At 42.7% G+C, this 26,425-nt stretch overlaps 1 protein-coding gene across 2 annotated transcripts in view; it reads right to left on the minus strand.

Annotated features, from left to right (window-relative positions):
* Positions 1–13,325: 13,325 nt before the first annotated feature.
* Positions 13,326–26,425, minus strand: part of DCX (doublecortin) — a 72,064-nt gene continuing 58,964 nt past the window's right edge. The window contains exons 4-6 of one of the 2 annotated variants that reach the window (XM_035889071.1): positions 26,032–26,154; positions 16,003–16,097; positions 13,326–13,382 (exon numbers count right to left, since the gene is read on the minus strand). In XM_035889071.1, coding sequence (XP_035744964.1) covers positions 13,326–13,382; positions 16,003–16,097; positions 26,032–26,154 — 275 coding nt within the window. Of the gene's footprint in view, positions 13,383–16,002; positions 16,098–26,016; positions 26,155–26,425 lie in introns of both variants that reach the window. The other variant, XM_035889070.1, reaches the window with a different exon arrangement.

The raw sequence follows: 26,425 nt of genomic DNA on the forward strand, positions 1-26,425 counted from the left end.
ATCTGGCTGCCATATTTTGTGCTGCAATTCAAAGCCAGCAACCGCAGAAAACTTGGATCACTTGCAGCTGACAAGCCTGACAGGCAAAAAACGGCTTTTCTTTGATTGGAACCAGATTGCACAGCGAGCAATGGCAATTGGGTCAAGAGACCAAAGGGTCTCCAATCAGACCAAAACATTTATTTCAGTCCAAACCACTGACACGGCCTAGGGCCGACCCACTTCAACCTAGAGCTTTTGGAAACAAACACCAGTTTGCTGCTCTGATGAAACAACGCATTCAGGGACACCTGACGTGTGTTTCCGTATAGATCCGGGGTGAAGTAGCAGGAAGGCCGGACTTTGGAAACTAAATTCTGCTCTCATTTACACGCCTGTAAATCTGGAGTGGTTTCCTACGTGTCAGTGGGATTCACGCCGACAGCAGCGTCCCTTCCGCTGGTTTGCAGCGCTGGTTGTTGGTACCACACCATCCCATCTAGGTTACCTTTTAACCCTCCCTCGAGTCCCCGGAACGGCTGCGATTGAGGGATGCACACAGCCTGTTGAGGGTTTTAAATCTGCTATTTTCGGCACATTTTCCATAGAGAGGAGCACTACCTCTTCTGGGTTTTATTCATCTTATCCAACACGTAGCCCCTAGAAAAGACACCAGTGTGCTTTGCTTGCTCTTGGGGTGCACAAAGGCACAAGCAGAGCATTTTCTAAAAGTACCTGTTCTGCTTTTCTGATAGCATTTGCTTCAGTTTCAGTTCATGCACATTCAGGTGAAGGCTGTTCCCAGCATGTTTTCCTGGTTTTATTCTGGGAACTGCAATTCTTGTAGTGTGGTCTTTCACTGCAAACAAACAGACCTGTGCTGCGTGTGCTGCTTCTGGCCTGCCCAAGCGTGGCTCAACAATCACAAGCGGGTGCCAGTAACGGACCAAGCGGGGCGACGCGTTGGTAGCCCCCATGCCATTTGCCCGTGGGCACAGCGTCTCCTCGGGATCTAGCGGGCAAAGAGCACGGCCCTCTCTCGGCTGATGTGCGGCGGCCACGGGGAAAAAAGGATAAAGGGCTGCATCCGAGCGTGAAGCATTGGGAAGGATCTGGGCGCTTTCACAGCAGCCTGGTCTGCAGCAGGGACTGCCAGAGCTGACGCACTTTGAGTTCTGCAGGTGTGAAGCAGAAACAAACAGCAAAATGGCTTGTGCTGTATAATTAAATAGGGAGGTCTAAGCCTTATTAACATTTTTCAGGGCTTATGAGGAAGAAAGTTATTGTCTTCACTGTGGTCCTGACAGGGTGGCTGTGAAAGAAGAACTTGGACCTTTTTCAGGCCTGTGTGGGAAGGCAGGACAAGCACAGTGGATCTCTCAAATCTCACCAAACTTCCCAAAGCTAATGTGAGACCCAGCAGGCCTTGCCCAGGCCTTGATGCCAAGGCAGAGTTCAGACAGGGGCCAGCTCTTGTTGGTTGGAATCCACGGTTTTGACCGAAGTTCTGGACTTTGGAAGAGCTGGGAAAGAGCTGCCCGTTCCTGCACCGCATCTCCTACAGTGGGACCCACACCGAGCCCCTCCTTTTAATCAAAAGGATGGGTCTTAGACAGGTTGGGCTGTTTCAGTCGGACAGATTTGGGTCTTAATTCAGGGCCATCACATTTCCTCACCAGTCTTTTTTCTGCATAAGTGGGAAACCTGATGAATCAAAAAGAACGAGTACCGCTATAATTCACAAGTCCTAGGCAACACACACCTGCCAAATAAAAGCATCAGAAAGGTTTTTATCGGCCTAAATATCGAAACCAAATTTTATTTTTTTTGAAAATGACATTACACACATCTTGCAAATGTACATTTAGATGAGAAAACAATGAGTAACAAATATTGAGAGCAAAGCTATAAAGTGGACAGGTTCTCTGCTGCATGGCATTGCATTACAAGAATACTCAGACCTGGGATGGTCGTTACAAGTAGTAAAAACAGTTCACAACACCTCACGAAAATGGAATTTGTTTCTAGAGAGTCAAATCTTCTAACAAAAGGAAATTCTGCTAAGGGAGAAGAGGCATGGGGGATAGCTGTGTGGATCTAGGTACATTTTGTGGTTTTGTGGCAGGGTTTTGTGGGGGGTTTTTTAAGTCCATTTCTTACAAAATCCATCTTTGTGAGTGACCCCCTCTTTTCCTCTTTGACTGCTTTCTGCCCTCCATTGCCAGCAGAACCACAGCTATTAAAGAATAAGCCCTGCGTACTCAGCTCAGAGCTTGGGAGGGTGGAGAAGGAGTTGCCTACAGAACCCCTGACAACATAATTCCTATACACCGCCCCCCACCCCCTTCCGCTGTGTATCCAGGAAAATCAAAAAGTGTGTGCAAACTCCGCAAATCAGGGGCCGCGGGACTACTCCCACGTCGAACAACCAGGCGCAGAAGCCATGGCCGATACACCACGTGCCACATGCCTCAGCTGCAATGGATCAGCGAGATCTCATCGTCTACCAGTGACGCCAACTTCCAAAGATTTAACTTGTTCCCCAGTTCAAGCAGAGGCAACAGGTGACTGATCTCCATCTGGTTTACCTTGAAAGTTAGGGTCTAATCAAAGTGCCAAGGCAAGGCGCTGTGAGAAATAAGTTCCCCGAGAGAACCTGTTGAGAACTGCTTTTCAAACCTCGTTGTGTATCATTTATTTATGCCCAAATCTGTACTTTACAACCACGAGAGAGACAAAGACAGAGCAAGAGAGAGAGGGAGAGAGAATCTTTCCAGGAGGAAAGGAAGAGCTAATTAAGAAGAGAGAGGTACAGGACCATGCATTTACTCTCAAAAGCTTGTTCACGAGCAAGCTAACATTTCTAACACTACAACCACTCATCTACATCTGTTTGCTAAGTAACTGAGTTCTACCTACAACTAGGGAGCAGAAGGGGTTGGTTTTTTTTTTTCTTCCCCCTCCCCTTAAAACGTCAATAAAAATGTTTTCTGTACAAGTTGAATGGCACAAAAGGTGGTTAAAATGCTAAATAACTCACCACAAATAGAGAATGCAAAATTAGTTCAAAACATGCATGGACTGTGTACAGGTAAGCAAGGAATCATTGGCATAAAGCTGCAATATATTACAAGATGATACAGTTGAGATCTTTTGGAATAACCTCTGCTTGTTCTGTCCCTTTAGGAGAACTTCACTTAAAAATTCAGCATAAAGGGAATTCAAGGTATATATTCAAGCAGAAAGTTAACTATCGGCAACATTATTCGTCTGAAGAGAAAAGCATTTCCCCTCCCCTTCCACGCGCTCCCCCAAGGTACAAAAGTCAACATGATTAGCATTGCTGCAGGCTTGCCAAAAAGAAAGGTTAGATAGATCTGGTTGAGGAGAACAAAAGCACCGTTTAAATTAACAGCTCTTTGTACAGTGTCATTAATTAAATACCTTATTATTTAAACAAAAACAAACTGAAAGTCACCAATCCCAACAAAATAACAACTGAACCCTTACCACCCACGTGTCCTCCAAGGTTATGTACACAGAGTTTAAAGTATACCAGCTAAACTTTAAACCCGGCTGCCCCTCCAACCCCCACCCACTGAATGACAATAGAAAATACACCGTGGCCTCTCAGTTATATTATATTGCAGCTTTGTTATTAATGATGAAATCATACAAACTCAACGAATGACCTAAGACAGTAATCCATGATCAGGTTCCAGTCCAGCTGCATAGCTCCCTCCCTCAACACAACTCGCCGGCAGATTCGCAGCTCGGAGGGAGCCGCAGGGCCGTGAGCCAAGGCAGTTCCTGCTCTTCAGAGAAGAGCTCGGGCTTACGCGACGAGAGCTGCTACCCCTGGCTTGTGATTGCGTTTGTGATTAAGAGAATAGGCAAAGGCTAGTAACAGCAAAGTCAGCAAGCTGACTCGCCTCTCCTGTGCTTCTAGACTAGGCAGTGTCATAAAATACGGAGTGTCGTGGAGGGGAATGTGTCGTCATTTCAGAGACTAGAAGGAGATTTGGCCTAGACAGGTTTCCTCTTTCTAAAAGACGCTGGGTGTCTTCTAACTTGGTAATCGCAGCTGTACTAGTGCTGCCACGGTGATAAAGCTGCTTGGATCACACATCGTTTAAATAAGAAGCAAACTAACAACAATTTTACATGTCAGAATTCAGCATCTAATTATAACTCACAGGCTTTCTTGTTCTTACATTCAATACTTCTGCTTCACCTTATCTATAAACACCAATTAGCAGTGCAATTAATTCCTTAGACATTCTTCTTTTTAAGGAGATGCATCATTAGACATCACACTAAGTCTGGAAAAATCTCTTCTGTTGTAAATGGGAAAAAAAAAAAAAAAAAGGAAAAAAGCTGTGTGTTCTGCAACCCCTCGGTGACTGCGGTCAGCGCGAGGGGGAGATGGATGATCACTGCGTTTCAACTGCCACCTGCAAAGGGAAGTGGATTAAACCCCATCCATATCTGCTGCACGATGACTGGAAGCAGATGGAGAGAAGCAGATGGAATTTAAAAAACAAAACAAAAAAATCTCAAAACACAAACCCAAAAACCAAACAACGAAAAAAAACCCACTAAATGTTTCACGGGGGTTCTCTGAAGGTAAAATTCTTCATTTCAAGAACTGGGCCTGGACCTCAGCTCGGGGTCCGTTTGCTCCGTTACAGACATTTCCTAAGGTTGACTCTGCACGTGGGTTTCTCAGAAACTCGGGGGTTCAGAACCAGGGTTTGGTTCAGGTCCACCCTGACCAAGTGCCACCATGGAGTTTCCTTCCGACTGCGCGTGCCAGATGAATCACTTTGCTCTGCAAGAGCCCTGCCGTTCAAACGTGACTCAAATTTATTGCAGTTTCCTATATATAAACTGTTGCGAATAGAGATGGAAGAACCAGCTTGGACAAAAATCAAAAGCAGCCTTGAGTTTAGATGAGTCACCTAAAATGAACTGAACCTTCCTTTTTATGTTCAGAGACATTTGGTAATATTTTTCTCTAAAAACCAAGCCAACCATAAATCTCTCTCTTCTGCTTGGTTCTAGCTGGGACTAGAGTAGAAAAATACTGGAAGAAATAGAAACGCTATTTCTAGTTCCATAAACCTGCTGGGCTCAGGGCGTGTCTGTTGGTAGACTGAAGTGAGACTAAAGTGGGATAAAGCCAACACTCTTTAGAACCAGAAAAATACAGAAGAGACCCTGATTTGCTAAGGTTCCTTGCTTAATTTTCAACTCTAAAAGCTTTAAGATATTTCCACAATGAAAACTGTATCAGCTTTATTATTAACTATAATAAAACTATACAAAATAGCTCCCATGTATATAACTTGCTTTTAGAGGTTGATACAAGAGATCACCTTATAGCTGGGGTTAATGAGGTTTTCTCTGCAAAGTCTGCAGCTGTCACCCAGGAAACTGAATCTGCACTTAAGTAATCAATCACACAGGAATTATTGACAGTAATCAATCTTTGAAACCAGAGACCAACCTTGGACCAAATGGATTTGGCTCCCTTAATTACAGAGGAGCTTCTGCCTGTTTAAAGCAGCAGAGAATTAGGTGTATTGGGTTTCACTGGTGATATATTGGGCGCCTGAGAATCTACAGAAATAGAGAGGTGCAATCTATGCAAAAAAAAAAAAATTTAAAATCTGAGACTAAACAGCAACAAAATGGGTTCAGATAAGTCAGTTGTTTTGCCTTTTAGGATTAAATTCACAAGCACTGTAACTCAACTGAATTTAGAAAAAAGATCTCATGAGAAAACTGGTGTTAACTGCAGATCCCCTCGTTCAGCACGGACTTCCCATTGATTTATTGACGCAGCAGCTCTCACATACGTGGCTATGCATTTAATGGGCAAAATCATCATCAGCCCCTCTGCCTGCACAGCAAATCACGGTAACCTCCTCCAGGAGCCTGTCTCGGCTTTTCACCCTGCTGCAAGTGGGTTGCTACTTTTTCCAGAGTTTGCTGAGCTCCATGGGAAGGGAGGGGAGGTTCAGAGGTGCCCTCATTATTCTCTTGCCTCGTGTCTTGCAATTCCCCAGGGTGCCAGGCCTGTCCTTCTCCAAGCCTGGGCATGCTGATGAACTTCTATTTCTGATCTGATAGGGAGGAATAAAAATAAAACCAAACCACAGGTCAGTGCTGTCATTCAGCAAAGGGCTGGATCTTCCCTTCCCCATTTCAGGGCTGACACGAGCTGACAGGAGAGTAAAACAGGAGCAGGGGAGGAACTTCAGACCAAGTTCTGCCTGCGGCCAAGCGTGACCTTATTTCTGCCACAGGGAGTGGGACACACGCTGCTGGGGCAGCCAGCCTGCATCCTGGCTTAGATACCTGCAGGGGCAATAATCCTCTCAACATGCGGCCAGCAACCCCTGCTGCTTTTGTGTCCAGAACCAAGCTGTAGCTCCTCAGCTAGCCCCAGCCTTCCCTTTTGTCTGTCCCTGGAATTTCTTGGCTTTTGTCTTTTATTATTCCCACACATCAATGGCACTGATGTTTCCAGCGCTCTGCCTCATGCTCTCCCTTCCATTTGATTTTCTGTGAAGTTCAAGCTCATTTCATCACTCAGTAAATACCTCCTAACAAAATGCCCCCTTACCATTCCTGTTAGAAACAAGTCTTCTTTCTTTGTCTCCCATGACACTGGCCATCATGGCATCTTTCTCTAATGATGCCAATTTTCTTTTTTTCAGCTGACAGATTCTCATTACTGCAAAGATTTGTTAATTCCCTTTGGGCATCCTCCTCCTTCAATTGTTTGAGTGATAAACTGTCAGGGAAGCTCGAAACTGGCTCCAGAGTCCTGAGCTGCAGTTCACTGAGATGCAGAGCAGGAGCCAGAGTAGGTTAGTTCAACTAAGTGCATTAAGCAATGACACTGAAAGGCAACCCATCTGGCCATGAACATTTTCTAAACAAGAAAGCTTTCAACAACAGGCCCACTGTTCTCTTGGTAGAAAGCCACTGAAATCATTAAGACTTATTCATCATTTACAAAAACAAGGCCCACATTTTGAATGGTAACACGAATTGCCCTCGATATGTACACGTACACCACAGCGGAAGGAGAACTGATCTGTCCACAGTTACACCAAAGACCAATAGCTCTGAAGTCCCAATGGCTTTGAAATCCCACTGCTGAATCCACTAGGTTTGATTCTCATTTGCTCAGAAGCTCATCTGTTGGCCAAAAATTGGTGTTAGTGTTTTTAACCTTCTCTGAACAGAGTGTCCTGAGGGATGGACGGTGGCCTGTGACCCCAAAGCTCCACATCTTCACCTGCAGAAGTAGTACCTAGCCTATGAGTGGGATTCTCTCAGAGCAGCTATGCAATGGCATTGCTGAAAAAAAGCCTCTCCATCCGCCCACTTACAATCTCTGAGCATCTCCCCTCTCTCTATTAAAACACCTTTTTTTGTCAGCTTGGCCCCAGACCTTCAGACAAACATCAAATGACTAGATCTGTTCCACAGGAAGCAAAACAAAACAAAACGAGGGGTCTATACACAGTGCTGGCCCCAGCCTTTCACCTGGAGGCACCCAGAGTGAGACACACCAGATGTCAAGCCAGGAGCAAAGGAGGAGGGTGAAGAACATCTGAATGACAGAATCGATAACCAATGCAGCGGAAGCCAGCCCAGTTCACTCCACAGTCAGTGAGGAGTAACTACACCATGAGAAAACAAGACTCAGCTTTAACACTTCCTGAGACACCGTGGAGAGGCCTGCTCAGATTCATACAGGTGGGACAGAGGCATGAGCCAGAAGAAACCTGTGATTCTGGAGGCAGTAATTTTCAAGAGCTGGTTGAATAAATACGAGATCGGCTAAATATCTCAAGGATCAAAGTCTGTCCTGTCCCTTTTGTCAAGGGGGTTTTTACCTAGGCCTTGTTGGGCACACGTATAGTCCCACTTCTGAAGCCCAAAGCATGTTGGAAGGCACTTAAAGTCTTAACCTTCTCGGTCTCATTACACCAAGGCGGTGTTTCAGCTGGATCTCTTCTGGGTATCATTTTGTGTAAAGCACTAATCCCACTCCATGGACTGACCTCACTCTTTATCTAGACAGAGAAAAAGATTTCCATCTCATGCCATCCATTTGCTTCTACAAAGAACCTCACCAGTCCCAAATACTGTTCCAGCCTGCTTCCATAAGCAACCAGAAAAATAACTTTGAACCTAAATCACCACCGAAAAAAGCTGTTTTGTTCTGTCCCGGTCACGATCAGCAACTCATGTGTGGTAAACGCACTTCCATATAGCTTTTCTCTAGTTGTGGATTGTCTTAGCTTGAGGAGACGCTTTCTGGACTAATTTTATACTTACTTTACTTGGCTATGTTTTTCTTGCTTTCCCTAAAAATGATTCTGCCTCCACTGTAGTAAAAGACAACTCTCCAATTGCCTTGAATGGATGTGGGGTACCACTGAAGTCAGTGACAAAATATGCTTGTGCTCTCACTGCAATAAAGAAGGCTCCTACTGTAAGGTCCATGTCGTGCCCCTGCAGAGAGGACGCGACTTCCAGGGATGGCTGTCACTGGAGCAGCGCCGGCGCGGGGATTCAGCATGGCATTACAGAGCAGGTTCACAGGGTGTTCTGGGAAGTAGCAAGATGGCCAGCACTGACCTCAAAGGCATGAAAAAGCAAACACAAGGCATCCTAGAAAATGTCATCAGTATCCATACGGATAAGGAGAAACTAACACTTTTATGCCATTATTTCCCTATTAAAAATGCCTGAGTGTAATGTTGTTTTGCTGTTTGCCACAATTTTTGGTCCTGCCTTTTCTCCCTTCAAAAGTACTGTTCAAGCAGGTGGGAGAGAAATATCAGCTAGACTGTGCGTGTCATTTTTTGCATGCATGCGTATGTGTGAGCTAAATGAGATGTGGAAGTTGTTTTCTAAGCAGAATTATTTTTCTGTTGTCTATGAAAATAACACAATTAGCATTTCTAGCTCCTGAGAAGACTGTAAATAATGTGCAGATATGGGAAACACCAACAATGGGAGGCAAAAGCTATTTCCATCTCCCACTGCAGAGTGGACCAAGGTAAGATCCCATTAACAAACTCTTTCAAAATTACTTCAAGGTGTAGAGTCATGGCCAGCTATTTAGTCGGTGGAACTGAACTAGCTCCAAAGCTTGTAACAGATGAGGCTTTAGCCCAGAAACTTCAGGATTTAAATGCTTTACAAGTGACAAAAATCCTAAGGCTGAAGGTTTTGCTGCATTGCCCTGATCTTCTACAGTCAAGACCATCACTGGACTGTATGACTACTAAATACATCAGCCTACGCTTGGAGGATTGTTCTAATTCGTTCCTAATGATCGTGTGTCTGAAACAGGTATTTTTACTGTATATGCAAATCTGCTAAAATATATTGATACTGAATAAAGGCAGATTTTGAAGAAACAAAGCCCTACTACTTTAAGAGTCTCTCCAATTTGTTTTTAGATACTGGATTGTTTTAAAACAATATAGTCTTAGCGATTCAATTAATCTCCGAAAACACTAAAGGCAGCCTCATGAGGGAAATTAGACAGGGGTTTTATAGCAGAATTAATATGGCAAATCCTCATATCCTGTGGAGTTTTATGTGCTTGTAAAAGTAGAAAAAAATATAAAAGGTAAACTCTGGAGTATATAGTGGAATTACTATCATCTGCTGCAGGATCTCATAGGGTCTGGAATCGCTATGGTATATTAAAAGTAATTACTAATTCATTCCAGTTCAGGAAAGCTTTCTGACCAAACCCAAGCTTATATCTCTTGAAAAATCAAGAGGAGTAAAGCACGTGCTAAAATTTAAGCATGTTTTTAAGTTCTTTCCTGAATCAGGGCTGTCCCTATATTTAAATGACTAAGGTATGATGCCTGTGCATTGTTTCTCTTTGTATTCAAATCTATGTTAGGGATCCTACAAAGCCAAAGATAACTAGTTTTGAATGTAGGTAACATTCCACATGCATTTCTATACACGAACTCATGCAATATTGGCATTAATACAGACTTAACTATTACAGCTGAAATGCTCACTGACTTCTCCTACTGCCCAGGCATTTCTACCTAGAAAATTGCTTTTTAAAACTTGGGAGTTTTACCTCATACCCTGGGCTTTTTGTGGCTTCTACTGGTTTGAATGGCTATTTTTCCCACTGAACAATTATTATTTTTTTTTCTTCTTTTAGGCCTTTTCAAGGTCCCCCTAATTGCCTGAAGGAATTGTTGGGCTCAGCCCCACCCCGAGGTGATCCTCATGCAAACAAAACTCCATTCCCAAGGGAGCAGTTGCAGGATCAGGTTTTAGATGCGTCACTAGGTGCAGCTCAGGAAGAAGGCCTCAGTGATTCCTTAGCACACTCCACCAGGAAGAGCATCTTCAAATAACCAGAGACTACTTGTGGCAGGAAGGGAAGGAACCACTTCTCAACAGCTACCTCAACAACCATCCATCCAAAGGTTCATTCACCCCTTGGGATCCTCCTTACACAAACTGACCTCACGAATACTGGATGAAAGCACATCTCTGTCTTCTTTCCTGCCACCGTCAGCTCTAGCAGTTCAGTCTGCTTATGGATATCAAAAGTTTAGGTTTTCCTGGTGGATCTGTGGTGAGTGTCCTGTACTGAACAGCAAGAGAACCTGGATGTGATTTCATGGTCTCTTGTTTTATCAAGGACTCAGAGGAGAGGTGGCAGGACGTGCTAACCCTGACCATGATGGGAATGGCCTGTGTCACTGAAGTGACGACACCTTTGACTGGAGTCCAAGTCCATCATCTCTACCAGGCAGGGTCGTGACTACTAGTCAGGGTCCCTGGAAAGGCAGAGCCTTGGGGAGGGACTCTTGAGATTTCCACCAACATAGCAGAGGAGAGGGTAAAAGCACGTCCAATTATCTGTCCCACTTAAGCTTTTATGAGACAAAAGCTCTGATGAATAATAGTTAGCATAACCACGGCCTTTGACATCCTTATGCTTAAAAAGTCATATTTTCTCATGACCAGTGTCTACAGTAGCACCCACAGAATTAGACAGCCAAAAATTAGCACCCATAACCAAATCTGCACCCAGAATACTTCAGCACCTTCTGTTAGAGGATCTGAAAGCACTTTACAAATGTTAACCAACATTTGGCCTCACAACCCCCAGTGAGGTAGAACAGTATTGTCCCTGTAGGGACAGACAGACAGATTGAGGCACAGGGTTACTAAGAGACCTGCTCCCATTCAGACACTAAATTTAGCAATGCCAAGGGCTGAATTAAGGTGTCCTAACTACTGCACCTATGCTTTGTCCTACCAACCTTTTTTGCTCCCATCCTTTCACTACAAACCTCACACACGAGCCCTTAGCCTTTGAACTGAAACCAGGATTCTATATACAATAGGCGAAACGATCGTTTAGCAGTTGCGTAGTCAGAGAGTTATTCAATTAAATGAAGTTATCTGTGGCAACAAATGATTTCTTGTGCAAAACTCTGGGTGTAAATGATCATGCACTAAGACTACTGGGTGCAAATTTGGCACATGATAACTCCAACCCCTTGATAATTCCCAATCCTGGCCTCTCTCAGATAAATCTCTTTTTTAAGTTGCATTATATGTATCATCACGTGAACCTCGAAAGATGCAGCCTGCACAGGTTGTTTCATACCAGCAATGCAAGCAAACAAAATGTGGAGTGGCTTTGGGAACAACCCAGCATTCATGTAGCATCAAACAGCACAACGTTCTAATTCATTCTAATCACAAGGGGTTGCAAGAGAATAGGTGTATATGTTGAAACAAAGGCAAATAGAGCAACAAAGATAGAATTGGATCGCACGGATCTCATTTAGGTAAAGTTCCGTAAGAATCAGTTTCATTGAAAGCTTATTCCATGAGAAAGGGAGGCAATGCCAGCTAGCCTATGACAAAGCGTCGGCGTAGTAAAAACAACCCCCAGCCCTGCGCGAATAAGATGAACTTTGCATTCCGTAGGAGTCATTACTGATTGATAAAAGCAAAAGGTTTCTCTAAATACAGTGAGATTGGTTTTGTCAGATAGAAGAGTTTCTGAAAATACGTGTTTTTGAACACCACAAAATTCCATTTGTTATATAAGTAGAGAATCTGGCCATAGTTAGGAATACTGAAGTGTAAAAAACCAAATACGTAGTCTTAAACATTACAAAAAACTATCAAAACATTCAATATTTTGAATTGACCTTTTTTTCTCTACATGTGTCTGTTTTGGCAGTGATGACAGGATTTTCAAACTGAGTTATTACTGTTCTGCAGTCGTTGGTTGGTTTTTTTTGTACATTTTTCTGAACGTGTTTTTTAAACAAAAGAAAATCACCAGCTTTTATAAAAAAGGAGGAGCTTGAATCCTTACTCCCAAAACACAGATACAAGGTTTTCCTTTATAAAAAGTGTATTGATTTTTTTGCTATAAAAAGTGACCTATAGGGTGTCAAACCTGAAAACAGATTTTCACAGTGTTTTCAGTGTTGGCTGTTCACAAGGCATTACTGTTACAAACAGAGATAGAGAGATACCATAGGGTAGGTATAAAAATTTGTTACCAGCTAGCAGTATCTTTGGGTCATATGTGAAAGGTGTTCCACTCCAGATAACTCAGCTGACTTACATTTTTTTTTTTGCTTAATCATTAAAAAAAAAAAATAAATCCCAATATTTGAATCACTGTTGTACTAACCTCACTTAGCATCTTATGCAGTCATTCCCAACCTCATCCACGCTTCTGCTGGCACATTAAGCATCAAACTAGTAAGACATTTCCCTTCCTGCCCTCCAATAATAAAACCAATACTGGTTAGGGTGGAGGTGCTAAAATCAGGGCTGCAAATGAGGAGCAGGTGAGCTGGCAAACGCTGGCAGTTTGGACAGGTGGAGAATATTATTTGCTCTACTTGAGCTTGCAAATTGGTCAGCAAGTGATCCATTTGCACACTTCCAGGGGGAGCTACTTTACTATCACTAGGAAAATTACATAGTCGCAGCAGAAGAAGAAGTAATAGAAGAAAATGGGAAATGCACAGGATCATTGGCATCTTGGCCCCAAATTGCTTGCAATGTCCATTTTGCATCCCTATAACTTGGAAGAATGGTATCCCTCTATCTCTATAGACTGGTAGGTGTTGATTTGTGGCACAGGATAAATCACAGAAAAAAAATGACATACAACTGTGTGTCCTTTGTCTGATTTGAAAGCACCAGTCACCTATCTGCTTATTTTGGCAGAAGTACTCTACTGTATCTTAAACATAGCTTGCAGTATGGACATTTAGCTTCGTGTCGCTTTACATGGAATCTCCAAGGGAATCAGAGTCATCCAAAGACAGAGGCAGATACAAGTCCTGTAGGAAGAAAGAAGAAAATGTTAACTCACACAATCAGTTTCCACCTTTGGTTATGCGTAAGGAACCAGTCGAGTGGTCCAGTTCTGTGCAGTTCGTAGGGACAGGGTGGAAGACTCGTGTACTGGTTACTGGATGGACTGACCAGTTGTCCAGGTAGTTCAAGGCTAAAATCAAGGTGGGTTACTTGCACAGTGGAGCAAGAGAATCCTTGGTACCAGAAGGATGACTGTTCAGTGATAAGTTTGCAATGTATTTTTTTATCGCTTCTGGATCAATGTGTCCCTTATAGTACATGCATGAAAGAGCATGACCTTCCCTTAAACAGGTCTCTTTGAACCTAAGTCCACAATAAAGGGTCTTACCTTGATTTGACAGCTACCTTTAGGGGAAATCCCTAGGAAAATCACACGTTCCACAACTTAGTCTTAATTTTAAGTAATTTCTGATCAATTAGAAGGGATAAGAAAACAATGCCAAGTTTATCAAATGCTGAATGTAAAGCTTTTCTAGGGTCCCTTCCTGGGGTAACCATCTTATTCCACTTCCTTAAAGTTCTGCATGGTACACAAACCTGCTCAAGGGCGAAAGCTCTCCTTGGACCTTTTTGAATTCTGACACCCACACAGGTAATAACTGTGAGCAAAATGAGGAAAAGCCCAAATACACAGAAAGGAAATTCACAACAGTCTTGATATAAGAAGAGGTAGAATATGACTTTGTGGTGAACTCAACCTACGCATTTATCATTTGAGTTTTAGGGAAAAAAAAGAAAAGTGGTTTCATAATAAGCAGGAAATTGCTCCTGGGAGGAAGACAATGATGCATGAATATTCCAGTAACCTAACCCGCTACATTCATATTTGCTGATTGGCTTAAGTTAGTGGAGAAGCTTGTAGATGGATTGGCTTTGCCCTCAGCAGTTGCTATCTATTACAAATGTTCTAGGGGCTTCACTGGGAAGGTCATAAATCAGGCAGCTGAAAACATGCGTAAAACATGAAAGAAGGTGGGTTTTACTTGTCTTTACCAGGAAGCAAGTACTCATCTCCAAAGTCCTAAATGAGACAGAGTTTGGAAAGTATCTTAGGTCCTTGATGGCTGAAGCAAAGGATGCAGTTTACAGCATCACTTTTGCTGAAATACACACAAGCAATTGTTGAATTCAGACTATGGGCCAGATCCTGTTCTCAGTTACAAATTAATAATAAATCTGGGCCCATTAGTGTTAAAAGTGTTGCGTTTCCTCAGACTTAGACTGAGCAGCTGATACCAAGTGAAGTCCTGAGGAAAACATAGATTTCATTTAGATTCAGCTATGCCTTTGTTAAAGAAAGTAAAATAAAGCTGAGTAACCACAGCCTCTCCATATGTAGGGAATATTTTAAAGATTTGATTTTTGAGAAGCCAAAAGCCCACCCCAGGCTCCCCCAGTACCATTCAACCCCATGTCCAAAGGTCTGCGATCCAAAATCTTACATGTTAGAGGTGTAACCCAAAGCCCGTTGGTCTTTTGGGGATTCTTCCCACTGACTTCTCTGTGCTTTGTTCCACCACCATAACAACTGTAATCCAGCTCCAGCCACCGTTCCTCACTTTGAGAAAAAACATAATCCTCAAACAAAATTAGTTCAGCCCGTGCAATCTAGACCACAGGAGATTACATGTGGCTGGCTGGCCAACTGCAAAACCACTATCAGAATTTTTTTAATTACTCTTCCAGAATTTCAAGTCCCTGCTTTCAAAGTCATATGCAGGCTGAGGGGTACATTCTGATTACTAAAGAGAAATCCCACTGACCTCCTGTCACACTTAAAATTATGTCCAAGTTCCAATTTCTGTATCAAGTAAAGACTGTTGGAAGCAACGCTGTGGCTATTCCAGAAATGAGAAAGCCCATGGAAATCGTAATCTGGATTCAGCGCAGAATGGTACTGAATAAACAGGAACATAAAAAGCTGTGACTGCTGCTATACCTTTTAAATAAATCAATACATGAATTATCTATGAGCCAGCACAGGTTTACTGATCTCTACTAGGATGCTGTGCTATCTGTTAGACACCCTGTTTGTTACCAGGAAAAACAGCTACTGCACCAGAACACAATTACTACATCAGCTGTAAAAAAAATCACTTCTTTCCTGTAAAACAGAGCATGGCCTTAAATAATTAAAAAAAAAAAAATCCTTGAGAAGCATCATTAAAGTGATGTCTTAGAGCTTCAGTAACATTTGCATTTCTCCTGCTGTTTAATGGACCAGATTTGCCAACACTTAAGGCTTTTCAAGAGAGGAGGATTTACATGAAGATCATATCCATCAATAACTTGGGAGCTTTTTCAAATAGTAGTACAAGCTCAGGGTTAAGTTACCTCTTCTGATCCATATGGATGATCTCCAGCACACTTTAGTAACTCCAGTGGAAGAAACAGACCAACAATTTGTTGCTCACCATCTTGGTAGAGCCCAAAGTGACAACCCTTTTAGGTAATGGGCCAAATTCTCCACTGTTTCAACATACAAGTTGTGCTTCCAGAGAATATGGCCATGACTTAAATGTCGTACAAATTGGAGTAGACTAAGGAAGAAACAGATGTAGTAAGGTATAAGAAACGTAATACCTTGTGCTTACGGAGGCTCCCTGGGCTGGTAGGTGTGGAGATCGGGGACTGCTTTGATTTGGGTGTAGACAGCTGACTGCTTGAGGTCCCATTTGCTGTCAGAAGACAAGACAGAAGCTAGCAATCAGACAAGCAAGAGGAAGATATTTCTCCTTTGGGAAGATGGAAGATATCCAAACTAACACAGAAATGCTATAGTTAATTCATGTTAGGCAGGAGAAAAAAACCCAAGCTAACAGCATGGCTGTTCACTCAACTTCAGGCTTTCAGCTGCTCAGGATAATAGACTGCAAAATACAGTGAAATACAAAATATATTTAAGGAACAATATTTTACACTACAAATATTCACCAAATTGATCCAAGAGATACATCACCAGAAAAACAGAAAGAGAATTTCTATGTTCTCAAATGGTTTAACACAATTGAAACCACATGGCCTTTAAGGGCTTGAGTGGAAACCAGAGGCTGCAGATCTCCTGGATCCTACACAAGAAATGTTAGACGTCAAATATACACATTACAAATTAGACAAACAGCTGCCCGGAATGTCCTGGATGTAGTGAGCTGTGGATGGGATTAAATGACCATAAGAGCCCTCCTGAAGCCCTGGTGCAAGCACGGGGTGGCATGTCCCTGTTAGCCTCTCGGGGGAGAGGCCAGAGCTGGCTCTGCTGCTCTGCCACTGCCTGCACCATCTTGCAGAGAAGTGGACATGGTCCATTGGAGAGAGGAGCAGGAGAATCACATCAAGAGAAAGATCCCCTGGCAAAGATAAAAATCTGGCCTCCTGTGTTGCTTTGTTCATGTTGCTTTGAAGAAAACATAGTTATTCTCTGTTTTAAAAAATACAATTCATTGAAACGAAAGGGCTTTAGGAAGGGTTGTATATTGAGGCCTTCACAGACCTGGCTTTTAGTTAAAGTGAAGGGCCCCAGGTCTATGTCAGGGCAACCTATTACGCATGTATCGGACTAAAAAGGAATCAAAGGAAGTAACGTATTATGCAGAAAAAATAAGGGAAACAAAATGCAATAAGGATAAATTCATTTATTCCTACCACTGATGTTCTTTGAAATGAGCCAATGGCTTTGGTAATTGCCAGGTGTCACAGAATGTACTTCATAAGGACATACTTACGCATAGTGAACTTGGTCATTCATAGGCTGTGTATCAACAGACCCTCTCGTTACCAGGGGTTGTACACCCATAGCTCCATCAGCACAAGCAGGATTACTTGAGGGAAGGAAATTCAAACTCATGCTGGCTGTGTCCAAGTATATTATCTTTTCTGGCCTTTTCTTTTTGCAATCCAAGCAGCAGCAAGCTGGAGGCCTTAGGAGCGTTAAACTACATATCCCAGTCAAGTCTACAGAAAGTGACATTTCCAAAACCTACTCCAGATGTTAACATATTCAGCACAAGCCACAAAACTAAACCCCAAATATTGTGATTGTCATTTCCTTACACGGCAATAGTGCTGCCAGCCCTCCGGTTAACTATACAAATCCCTAGCCCTGTTAAAGAAAGCATTTTTAATTGTGTTGATGTTTCACACAAAGACAAGCGTATAAAGATCCAGGCTTGTTGTCCTGCTCTTGAAGTGCCCAAGGCCTCTGTACACCATTACTCTAACTGTAAAGGCACGCGCACAGGAGGATGGATGATTTTGGCGTATGGGACTTCTGCTTTCAATTGTAATAGGTGAATATGCAAATCAATTACTTAAAATTAAGCAAGTAGTTGAGTGTCTGGAGGAGACCTAAGAAGCATATAAAGTATCATACAGTAAGAAGGCGTGCAAGTGTTGTGTTTTTAAGAGCAAAACCAGCACAGCTCTTGCTTTAACGCCTAAGACAGCCTCATCCCTGTTCTCTCTTATCTTCTTCTGAGAAAGAGGGGGGCAGATGAGGTTCACAGTATCACCGGCCAAATGTAGAGGTCACGCGTGTGAATTCAAGTAAGTGTAAAGAACCATGTGCTCTAAGCCACAGGACAAAGGAGGAGCTGCCGGCACATTAAAGCTCAGGCTCAACAGATTCATGGCGATGTGGGCCCTCTCTCTTCATATCCATCATCTCTGTGCAGCAGGCACCACTGGGAAGAGGAGGCTTTTCATCACAGATAGCTTTTTTCCTCACTGAGAAAATAGATATTTCTTAAAAGGTGGTAAAAATAATGATTTATAGATAATTGGGGAGCAGAGTGACCCTTCACCTCCCCATTCCACTCAGACCATTCTTTATTGGTGGGGGGAAAAAACTAGTTATGGAAACACAGAAAGCGTTAGACGCCGGTCCCAGCGCTGCGACATGCCATTTTTCACTTTGCTCCAATTCTACAAAGTGAGCTACCCTCGAGGTTTGGGGGGAAAAAAGTAGAGTTCACTAACTATAAGCCATATAATGAAGGCAATTCAGAAAAAAAGAACTCGTATCTCTTTTATGTTTTTTTTTTACCCAGTGACTTTGGGTTTTCTAACTAAAGAAAATGTGGGGTACAAGAGTAAGAATATCATCTGTATTAACTAGAATCCATCTCTAATTTCTAAAATGCCCTTTCTTTCTGTATTTCCAGTTGTCACTGATCCTGAGGCTGAAAGTAATCCTTCCTAAGATGAAGAATGCCACTTGGAACTCTACAAAGAACCCAAATTTTCCTTCCCATGAAGACTGGAAGACCGGCTAACAGTCAGCGTGCAGCAAACAGATGTAATTGCTGCAGGGAAGGACATAAATTCCCTAATACAATGTGACTTTTAAGTGCTACAGCAGGGATGTTAATATTTTATGAGCACCAATGGAAAAACAGATGTGATATCCAAATCAGAAATCCAGTGAGACGGATGTATATCATTACAAATACTCACAAAGAGTTTTGCAGCAGGAGCAACAATTAAGAAGCCCGGTTTAATTTTCTTTGTGTCTGGTAATGAAGAATAGTGTTCATAATCAAACTTGCATGCACTTCTTTTGAACTGAAATGCAAGAAAATAACAAGAGGCGAAGAGCAGGTCCCAGGTGGTGTATAACAGTGCTGCTCCACTAAAATCTGCCGATGACTTATGGCAGCTAAGGGTGTCACATAAGCTCAGCTATTGGAAACCATTCTTTATAACCACCTTTCATTTTAATTCATTTGGTTTTTTTTCCACCGCGTTATTGTTCATGTATTATGTCTTATTTATGTCATTGCATTTGCTTTGCAACCTCAATTTACCATAAAGCCCCTTTGTGCATATGACACAGCCTTTAACTGCTTGAACGTGTGCACTACCTCATTTCATAGGATCCTTACCTCCTTCAGCGCACAAGACAATTTGTACTCAGGAGGGAAATCAGGCTTGCCCAGCGAATGAGAGGGACGATGGCGAATATAGCATAATGTCATGTTTGAAATGGCTATGAGAGATCCAGGTAAACTGAGTTCTTCGCCTGCTTCTCCCACAGACATTTTAGCCAGACTTCTCATATGCAACTGTTCCTTGAGCATTGCTCAGGTTTGCTCGGATGACTGGGACTCTGGATCTGAATTTCTAGCAGTGATAAGCACTGTAAATGAGGTTAGTGAGGTCCATCTTTTGAACTTGTATTTCTGTCAATGAACAGAACTGGAAAAAGCAGGGCCCAAGGATCTCAGTGAGTGCTCGAAATGCATGGAGATATTTCTTTTTCAATCAATTTGTAAAATAAGACTAATACTCCTTGCTCCATTGGGGTTCCCAGGGTTCTGCAGATGAGTTCCTAGTTTGAGGAGCATATGCTCATACATCATCACAAGAGAGAAAGAACCATGAAATACATGGATAGTTTTGTCTCCAGGTCAGGTTTTGAAGTGTCACCAAGAAAATAGAGGCAACAACCAGAACGAGGACAGCATAAAGCAAATATAGAAATAGCAGCTCATTTAGTGAGCACAAGCCATCCTGCCCTCAGGGACAGAGGAGCCTGTGGGAATAATAAAGACTCCATTGTAGTGTTTATTTAGGAATGGAAGAATTCGGATTGCACTGGCATCCTTTGCTTGGGCACCTCCTAACTTCCCAGCACTCAATTGTGCAGTGTTGGCACCCTTTTCTCATCACGTTTTGTGAGGGTGATCTCTCTGCTGGATGCGTACTGTGGACTGTCAGCTAGCAGAACGTACGTTAGCACAAGCGGGATAACAAGCTGCTCTATCTTGTGCACAATCCAAAAGACATCTGCTGCCTTTTTAACACATTCATATATAATGACCCTGGGGAGCCAGATCTGCAGTCAGGACAGACTGACGTTCTCTATCTGTTTTGCTAATTGCTGCTGCCTTGTGAATATGCTTTTGTCCCTAACCCAAGCCCTTCCATTAGAGAACTGAGGTATTAAAGTCCTGCAGCAGTGCCTCAGAGCCCTGTTCATAGGCTCCCTGAGCCAAATCAAGGCAAAGCTGGGGAAAGGCATTTTCAGATTTCAGCTTGGGTACCTGTGGCTCTGTGCTGCAAAGGACTAAGATCATGCTTGCTTTAAAAACCATAAACTTTCCTATCACAGCACATGTATTTATACAACTGAACCCTTGTTTGTTATGTGAGTTACTGTAAGGTAAACTCATAATTTTTAAAACAAAGAAGTAATGGCAAATGACATCATTATTTTCTCCCCTGTATTTCTCCTCTGAGATTTAGCTCTGTCTTTTGTTTCGTTTGACTTCGTATTGGAGAGGTCTGTTAAAGAAATTTTGCCAAACTTCATGGTGACCCTATCCCATTTAAATCTCATGGACCATAGTGGCAGCACAGAGACTTACTCCTTACGCCCAGTTTTCCTCTGCCATGTTAGGAGAAGGAATTGGATGGTACACTGCAGGTTGCAGTTTAGTCTGGATTTTCTTTCTCTAAGCTATGTCATTCAGCAAAGCTGACTTCATAGAAAGAAAAATAGAGGCTAGAAATAATAATATTTATTAATAGTAAATAAAGTTTTGTAACTCCAGTTCTCTGCTCTAAATTGGGATCAAATATATTGGGGTCATCCCCAATAGAGATCTTATTTTTTAAAAGCACCAAATCTGACAGGGACTCGCAGGCTCCCCAGGAGACCTGCTCCAGTGATTAAGATGCTTGTAATGGAGAAGTGTTCCTAATATCTGATCTATATATCCCTTATTAAAGATTAGACCAACGTCCTGTCCTATCCCTGATAGGCACACAGGAAAATTGATCCTTAGCCTGCTTTTAATACTTCAAATGCATTTGAAGGGTGTTAAATTGTCTCTTCTCAACCTTCCTTTTTTCTAAGCTAAACCAGTCCATTTCCTTCAACCTTTCCTCACAAAGCAGTTTCTGAACCCTGGGAAATTTCTTCTGGATTTTCTCTAGTTTCCTACGTCTTTCTTTGCATGTTCAGTCCAACTAAACCACCACAACCCAAGCTCAACTAAGGCCAGACAGAGACACCAATCCCCTCCAGTCTCAGTTCACACCTGATGTATGAGAAACTAGTTCAGGTCTACTGGATGACATTTGAGAGACAGAGAAAGGCATTTGGGTACATTCTTGTAGAGGGAGAAGTAATAATCCTGTTGTATTTTGCTAACCGCACCTTGCTGGAAGCAACATGTTGGAGGAGTTAGGTGGAGGATATGGATGAAAGATTTCATCACAGCTCCAGCACCGAAGAGATGGGAAACTAAAGGATAAACTGGAAGCCCAGTGGGAACTGCTGGCCAAGGAGCTAGGGCCTTCTAGTCAAACCGAACCAAGAGGGGAAAAGAACCCCATGATGGAATGATCAGCACGGTGTCTGGAGGAACAGCTGGATCAAAACAGAAATACACTGGCATTGCTGAGAAGGTATAGATATATATATGGGTTGGGGGTTAATGAGAGAAGGAAGAAAGGATTCCCCTTGGGAGTATAAGGACTGTGGTCTGTTACCATCTGCTTATAGCAAGACACTTCTTCATTCTTCAGTCATCCATTTCATTTTCATTCATTCACTCATTTAAATGACTGCATGGTAAATAAAGAGGTAAAAGTACCGTGCCAAGAAAACAGTGCTTAACATGTTTCTGTGGATTAGCTACCTGATTTTTTGAATATCCTTGGAGCTGAAGGGCTCTGGCTGCCTAGGGGGAATTAAGCTTTTCGCAGTGAGGCCATGACACATCTAGGCAGGAGGCAAATTACCTCCGGCAGAAGGTAGCGATTCAACCAGTGAACTCGAATCACTGCAGCTGGGCGCTGGCACTCTGTGCGGTTGCACTTCTGTGCAAGGCCTTTTGTCTGGACTTTTTTAAACGAAATATTTTGTTTATGTGGTTTTTGTTGCTCCACATTAATCCTTGTTATTTTGCAATGGGAGCTGACCACTTACTTTGGTGGCTTACTGCCAGGACTGCTGTAACAAGACAGTCAAAGAATACTTTACAGTTCACATCTCGCTGGTGATAAGAGCAATTAAATGGCTTAGAAGCTGCTTCCTTTTCAGTGCTAGATTTACAGACTTGCTACATACATTTCCTTCTGTATTCTGCTGTTGTTCTGACTCAGAGGTGGCCCCAGAGACCACGGTCAGGGACAAAGCTTTGGGTGCCATCAGGGGAAACTGGACTCCAGCCAGCAGTACAATCTCTGTATGGCTCTCCCAGAAAACTAGTTATACCTGGATCTAGGTTTCTCATTGAGAATTAGATGACTAAATCCATAGCCAAAACCAGAAGGAGCAAAGGGATGAATGGAGATGACCTGGTACAGAAGGCAGATCCCTACATAGAAAGCCTACAGGCTGACAAATCAGCTTAGATGGGGATCTACAAGGTCCAAGACGATGGCTAACACAGTTGTATTCATTCACCTGCATAACCTGACAGTTTACTGTGGCAGAGTGAATGCATCAGTGCAAGTCGCTGGAGCAGTCTCTGACCCACTGGAGCATAGAGAGTGGCCTTGCTAGAGTACAGCCTGCCTCTGTTGGAAGGTCTGGAGCACACATTGCAGCTGGAGATGTCTTTTGTCTCTGGCAATCTGTGAGATAATAGCTTTGGTTTTAGCAATCTTACTCTCCAAATGCCTTCAGCGTACACAAAAAGCCACAACTAAAGAGCCTCAAAGCTCTTTCCTGTGCATGATTCCATGGGTAGATTACAGATTGGTTATCACTGGCTTGGACCATCCATTGGGAAAGATGGCATGAACAGCTAAAGTCATGCACTCAGAGCCACCGAGTGAGTCAGTGGAGGAGACTGGAATAAAACCCAAGTCCCTGAATAGCCCAGCCGGTGCGGAGGATAGCTGCTGCTTGGGCACAAGGGATTTCCGCAGCTTTGAATGAGAAGTAGTTTATTTATGCCGACACATAATGATCAGAAGCGTTCCTACAGTGAATGGTAGAGAAAGCAGATGCAATATTTGCATGCTGTCAACATTACATCCTCAGAATTAGCACTAGCAAGCTCTGCTGAAGCAGTTTTTTCTGCTCTCTCTGTGCTATAACAGTGACTTACTACTTTTTACTTTTGTCCAGTATCTGCTGGCAGCATCGAAGCTCTTGCCAAGGAGTGAGGCACAGCTGGGCATGCGCAATCTGCTTTAAGCCTCAGCTGCCTCTGTGGGCAATGCACACAGACCCACTGTCCACACGTAAATCCACTGCATTCTCATTTTTGCTGTTGATAAATGATGTACCATTTTCCCATATGCTTTAACGAGGAAATGGAATAATTAGGATGAGAAATGGAAGAAAATAACATCCTTTTCTGTAACTGTGGTGTGCTTGTAATGAGGAAGGTTTAGACTTCTTTCACCCAAGCAGCATGGAGATTTACTTCAGAATCTGCATTTACATCAGTGCCCACATATGTCATGCTGGCCTTAGAGACTATGGTGAAAAAATGACACAGAAACCTATATGGAAAAGAACTGAAAAGAACGGAAATTAATAACATAGAATCAAGGAAACTCCCGCTTCTGATATGACAACCATAGCTGAGTGAAAGACAGCCAAGACAGAAGGTACAAATGGGTAGAAGATCAAACACATAGCAAAAGTATTTAATATACTTGAAATGAAACTGCTTTTTAATCCCTTCACAAATGAAATAGGTGAGAACGCTGGAAAAAAAAATGGGTCAGATCATCTTTTATTAACCAGGCTTCGTTCAGCATTCCCCTTGCCTTTTTAATGCAATAACTTCAAAATCCAGCTAAGCCTGTTGACTGTTTATGTAAATATTGACTCTTAAGTAACGTGTAGACCCACTTTCTTTATCACATATTCAGGGGACAAGAACACAAATGGTATTCTTTTTTCCTCTCAGTCCTGAGAAAACAACGGTCTTTGATTACCTTTCCAGTGCTGAGAGAGTTCAGTCATTTTTTATTCTCATTAAGCAGCACAGGCTGCCATTTTTTTCTGTATTTAAATCACAGGGAAGTACGAAAGACCCTTGTCTAGATGGATTAAAGAAACCTGAGTTGCCCTTCATTACTGGCCTAAACTCCAGGAGCTGGCTATTGTTCAGCATTTCTGGTTATTTTAATCTCCTTCTGAAAGGCTCTGCTAACTGTGTTCATTAAACTTCATCAGATGACTCACCATTTTGTTCCTGTGAGTCATTCAATCATTTAAAATCAGGAACACAATAGTTGCCATTTCACATCAGGCTATATCTTCATGCAATAAAGTCTAGTTCTGATGGTAATTAGCACCTGATGCTTATGGAGAAGGTTTAAATGCTGTTTCACAACTCATACATGAGCTGAGTCCCAGATCATTGAATGGGAGTTGTTTGGGGTTTTTTTAAATCAACAACGTATTTGCCATTATGCCTTCAGTGTATTGATGCAACTTTACCATGCATTTGGGATTGTAAAAGCTTTTTAGATTATAGCAACCCTGAGTTTAAGAACAGCCAACACTGGAATCTTGAAGCAAAACTCTATGAATACAGTCACCTTACAGAGAAATCACTTTTTTAAAATCACAGGGTTGTGGCATGTGCCAGCCAATTTCACATTGTCTCTTTAAGTCGCTGAAGAACATCAAGAGGCCCTAAACAAATTAACTGCTTCCTGGGGAAAATCTTTCTGAATACTGTCAGGAGAATTTTATATCCAGTAATACAACACCTACTGATGGTCAACTGTCACGTGGTGTTCCCATGCAATATGCAATGTGTTACTGTGAAGGTGAAAAGCAATTTCTGTTTTATATCACGTGTGTTAATACTGTGGGTCACTTGAATTTAAGCTATGAAGCTCTCCTGGAATCCTGAAGTGCTTATTTGGTGATTTGGCCGTTTTAGTGAAGGGCCATGTCTGGTTCTCTTTTGAAAAAAAAAAAGAGGCAGACAGTTGGCACACCTAGAGATCCACCCTCTTCATCATGACTCTAAAAAGTATCAATTAGCAGAAGTGTGATATTCAGCCCAGCCTTTCATTTATAGGCTCTGCAGCTCTCCAGGTGTGCTACACCACTGATCCAGCGGCTACTGAAGAGGGAGGGAGGCATCTCAAATGCCGCAAGCTGCTGCAGCAAATCAGGATTCCCATTGTTCCTTCTCTTCTATTACTGACTGAATGTCTCAGTATCACGTCGATAAACCCATCACCAGTTCTCTGATTGCAAGGTCACTGGTCTTCTTTAAATAATGATTAGAAGGGGACACTTCTGACCTGTACAGTAATTAACACTTGCATCGCACAGGAGGTTGTTCTAAATCAGTCTGTGTCTATAGGGAACATATGGGAGCACTGTGGGCGTTGATTTCCTGCCTGTGAAATGGAAACTTCTTTTAAAATTTTGTCAGGGCAGGAGGCTGTGAGTGGTATGAGCTAAAGCCACAACTGCACTTAACCAACCAGAGGATTCCTCTCCAATGTTTTATTAAGTCCCCCTCTATGCTAGCACCATCTTCATGTTTTTAAAAAATGCTTAAGTTTCATATGCAAACACCCAAGGTCAGCGTACCCAAAGACACAAAGCGTGTGTTTTTCTCTTGAGCACAGTTAATATTCAGACACCAGAAAACAATCACTCACCATCTTGATGGTTACCTGAATCGGCTGGAGACTTGCTCCGGCGCATGGGGGCTGGACTCTTTGCTGAGCTCTTCTGAGGGGTGGGAGATGACTTGCTGCCTGTGGCGGTCGCAGGGCTCCCCTTCATCACTCGGCACTCTAAGGAAACAGAGAGCAACCATGGTTACATCCCTACCTACTCTTGCTGCCTATGGACACTGGCTATGAAACGCCCATGGGCAGCTTAGTGCTTTGTCTCCAAAGAGCTCTAGAAAACATCAACAGCAAGGGAAAAGCTGATACGTCCATATTTTCTCCAGACCAGAAAGGAGACTTTTTAGGGGGAGGGCAAAAAGAACAACAGCTTTACTCCTCTAGAGGAGGTGCTGAGATAGTGTATATCAAGATCAGGCTGGCTCCCTAGCAGGGC

Source organism: Egretta garzetta, unplaced genomic scaffold (assembly GCF_000687185.1).
Source record: "Egretta garzetta isolate BGI_Z169 unplaced genomic scaffold, ASM68718v1 scaffold412, whole genome shotgun sequence".
NCBI lineage: Eukaryota > Metazoa > Chordata > Aves > Pelecaniformes > Ardeidae > Egretta > Egretta garzetta.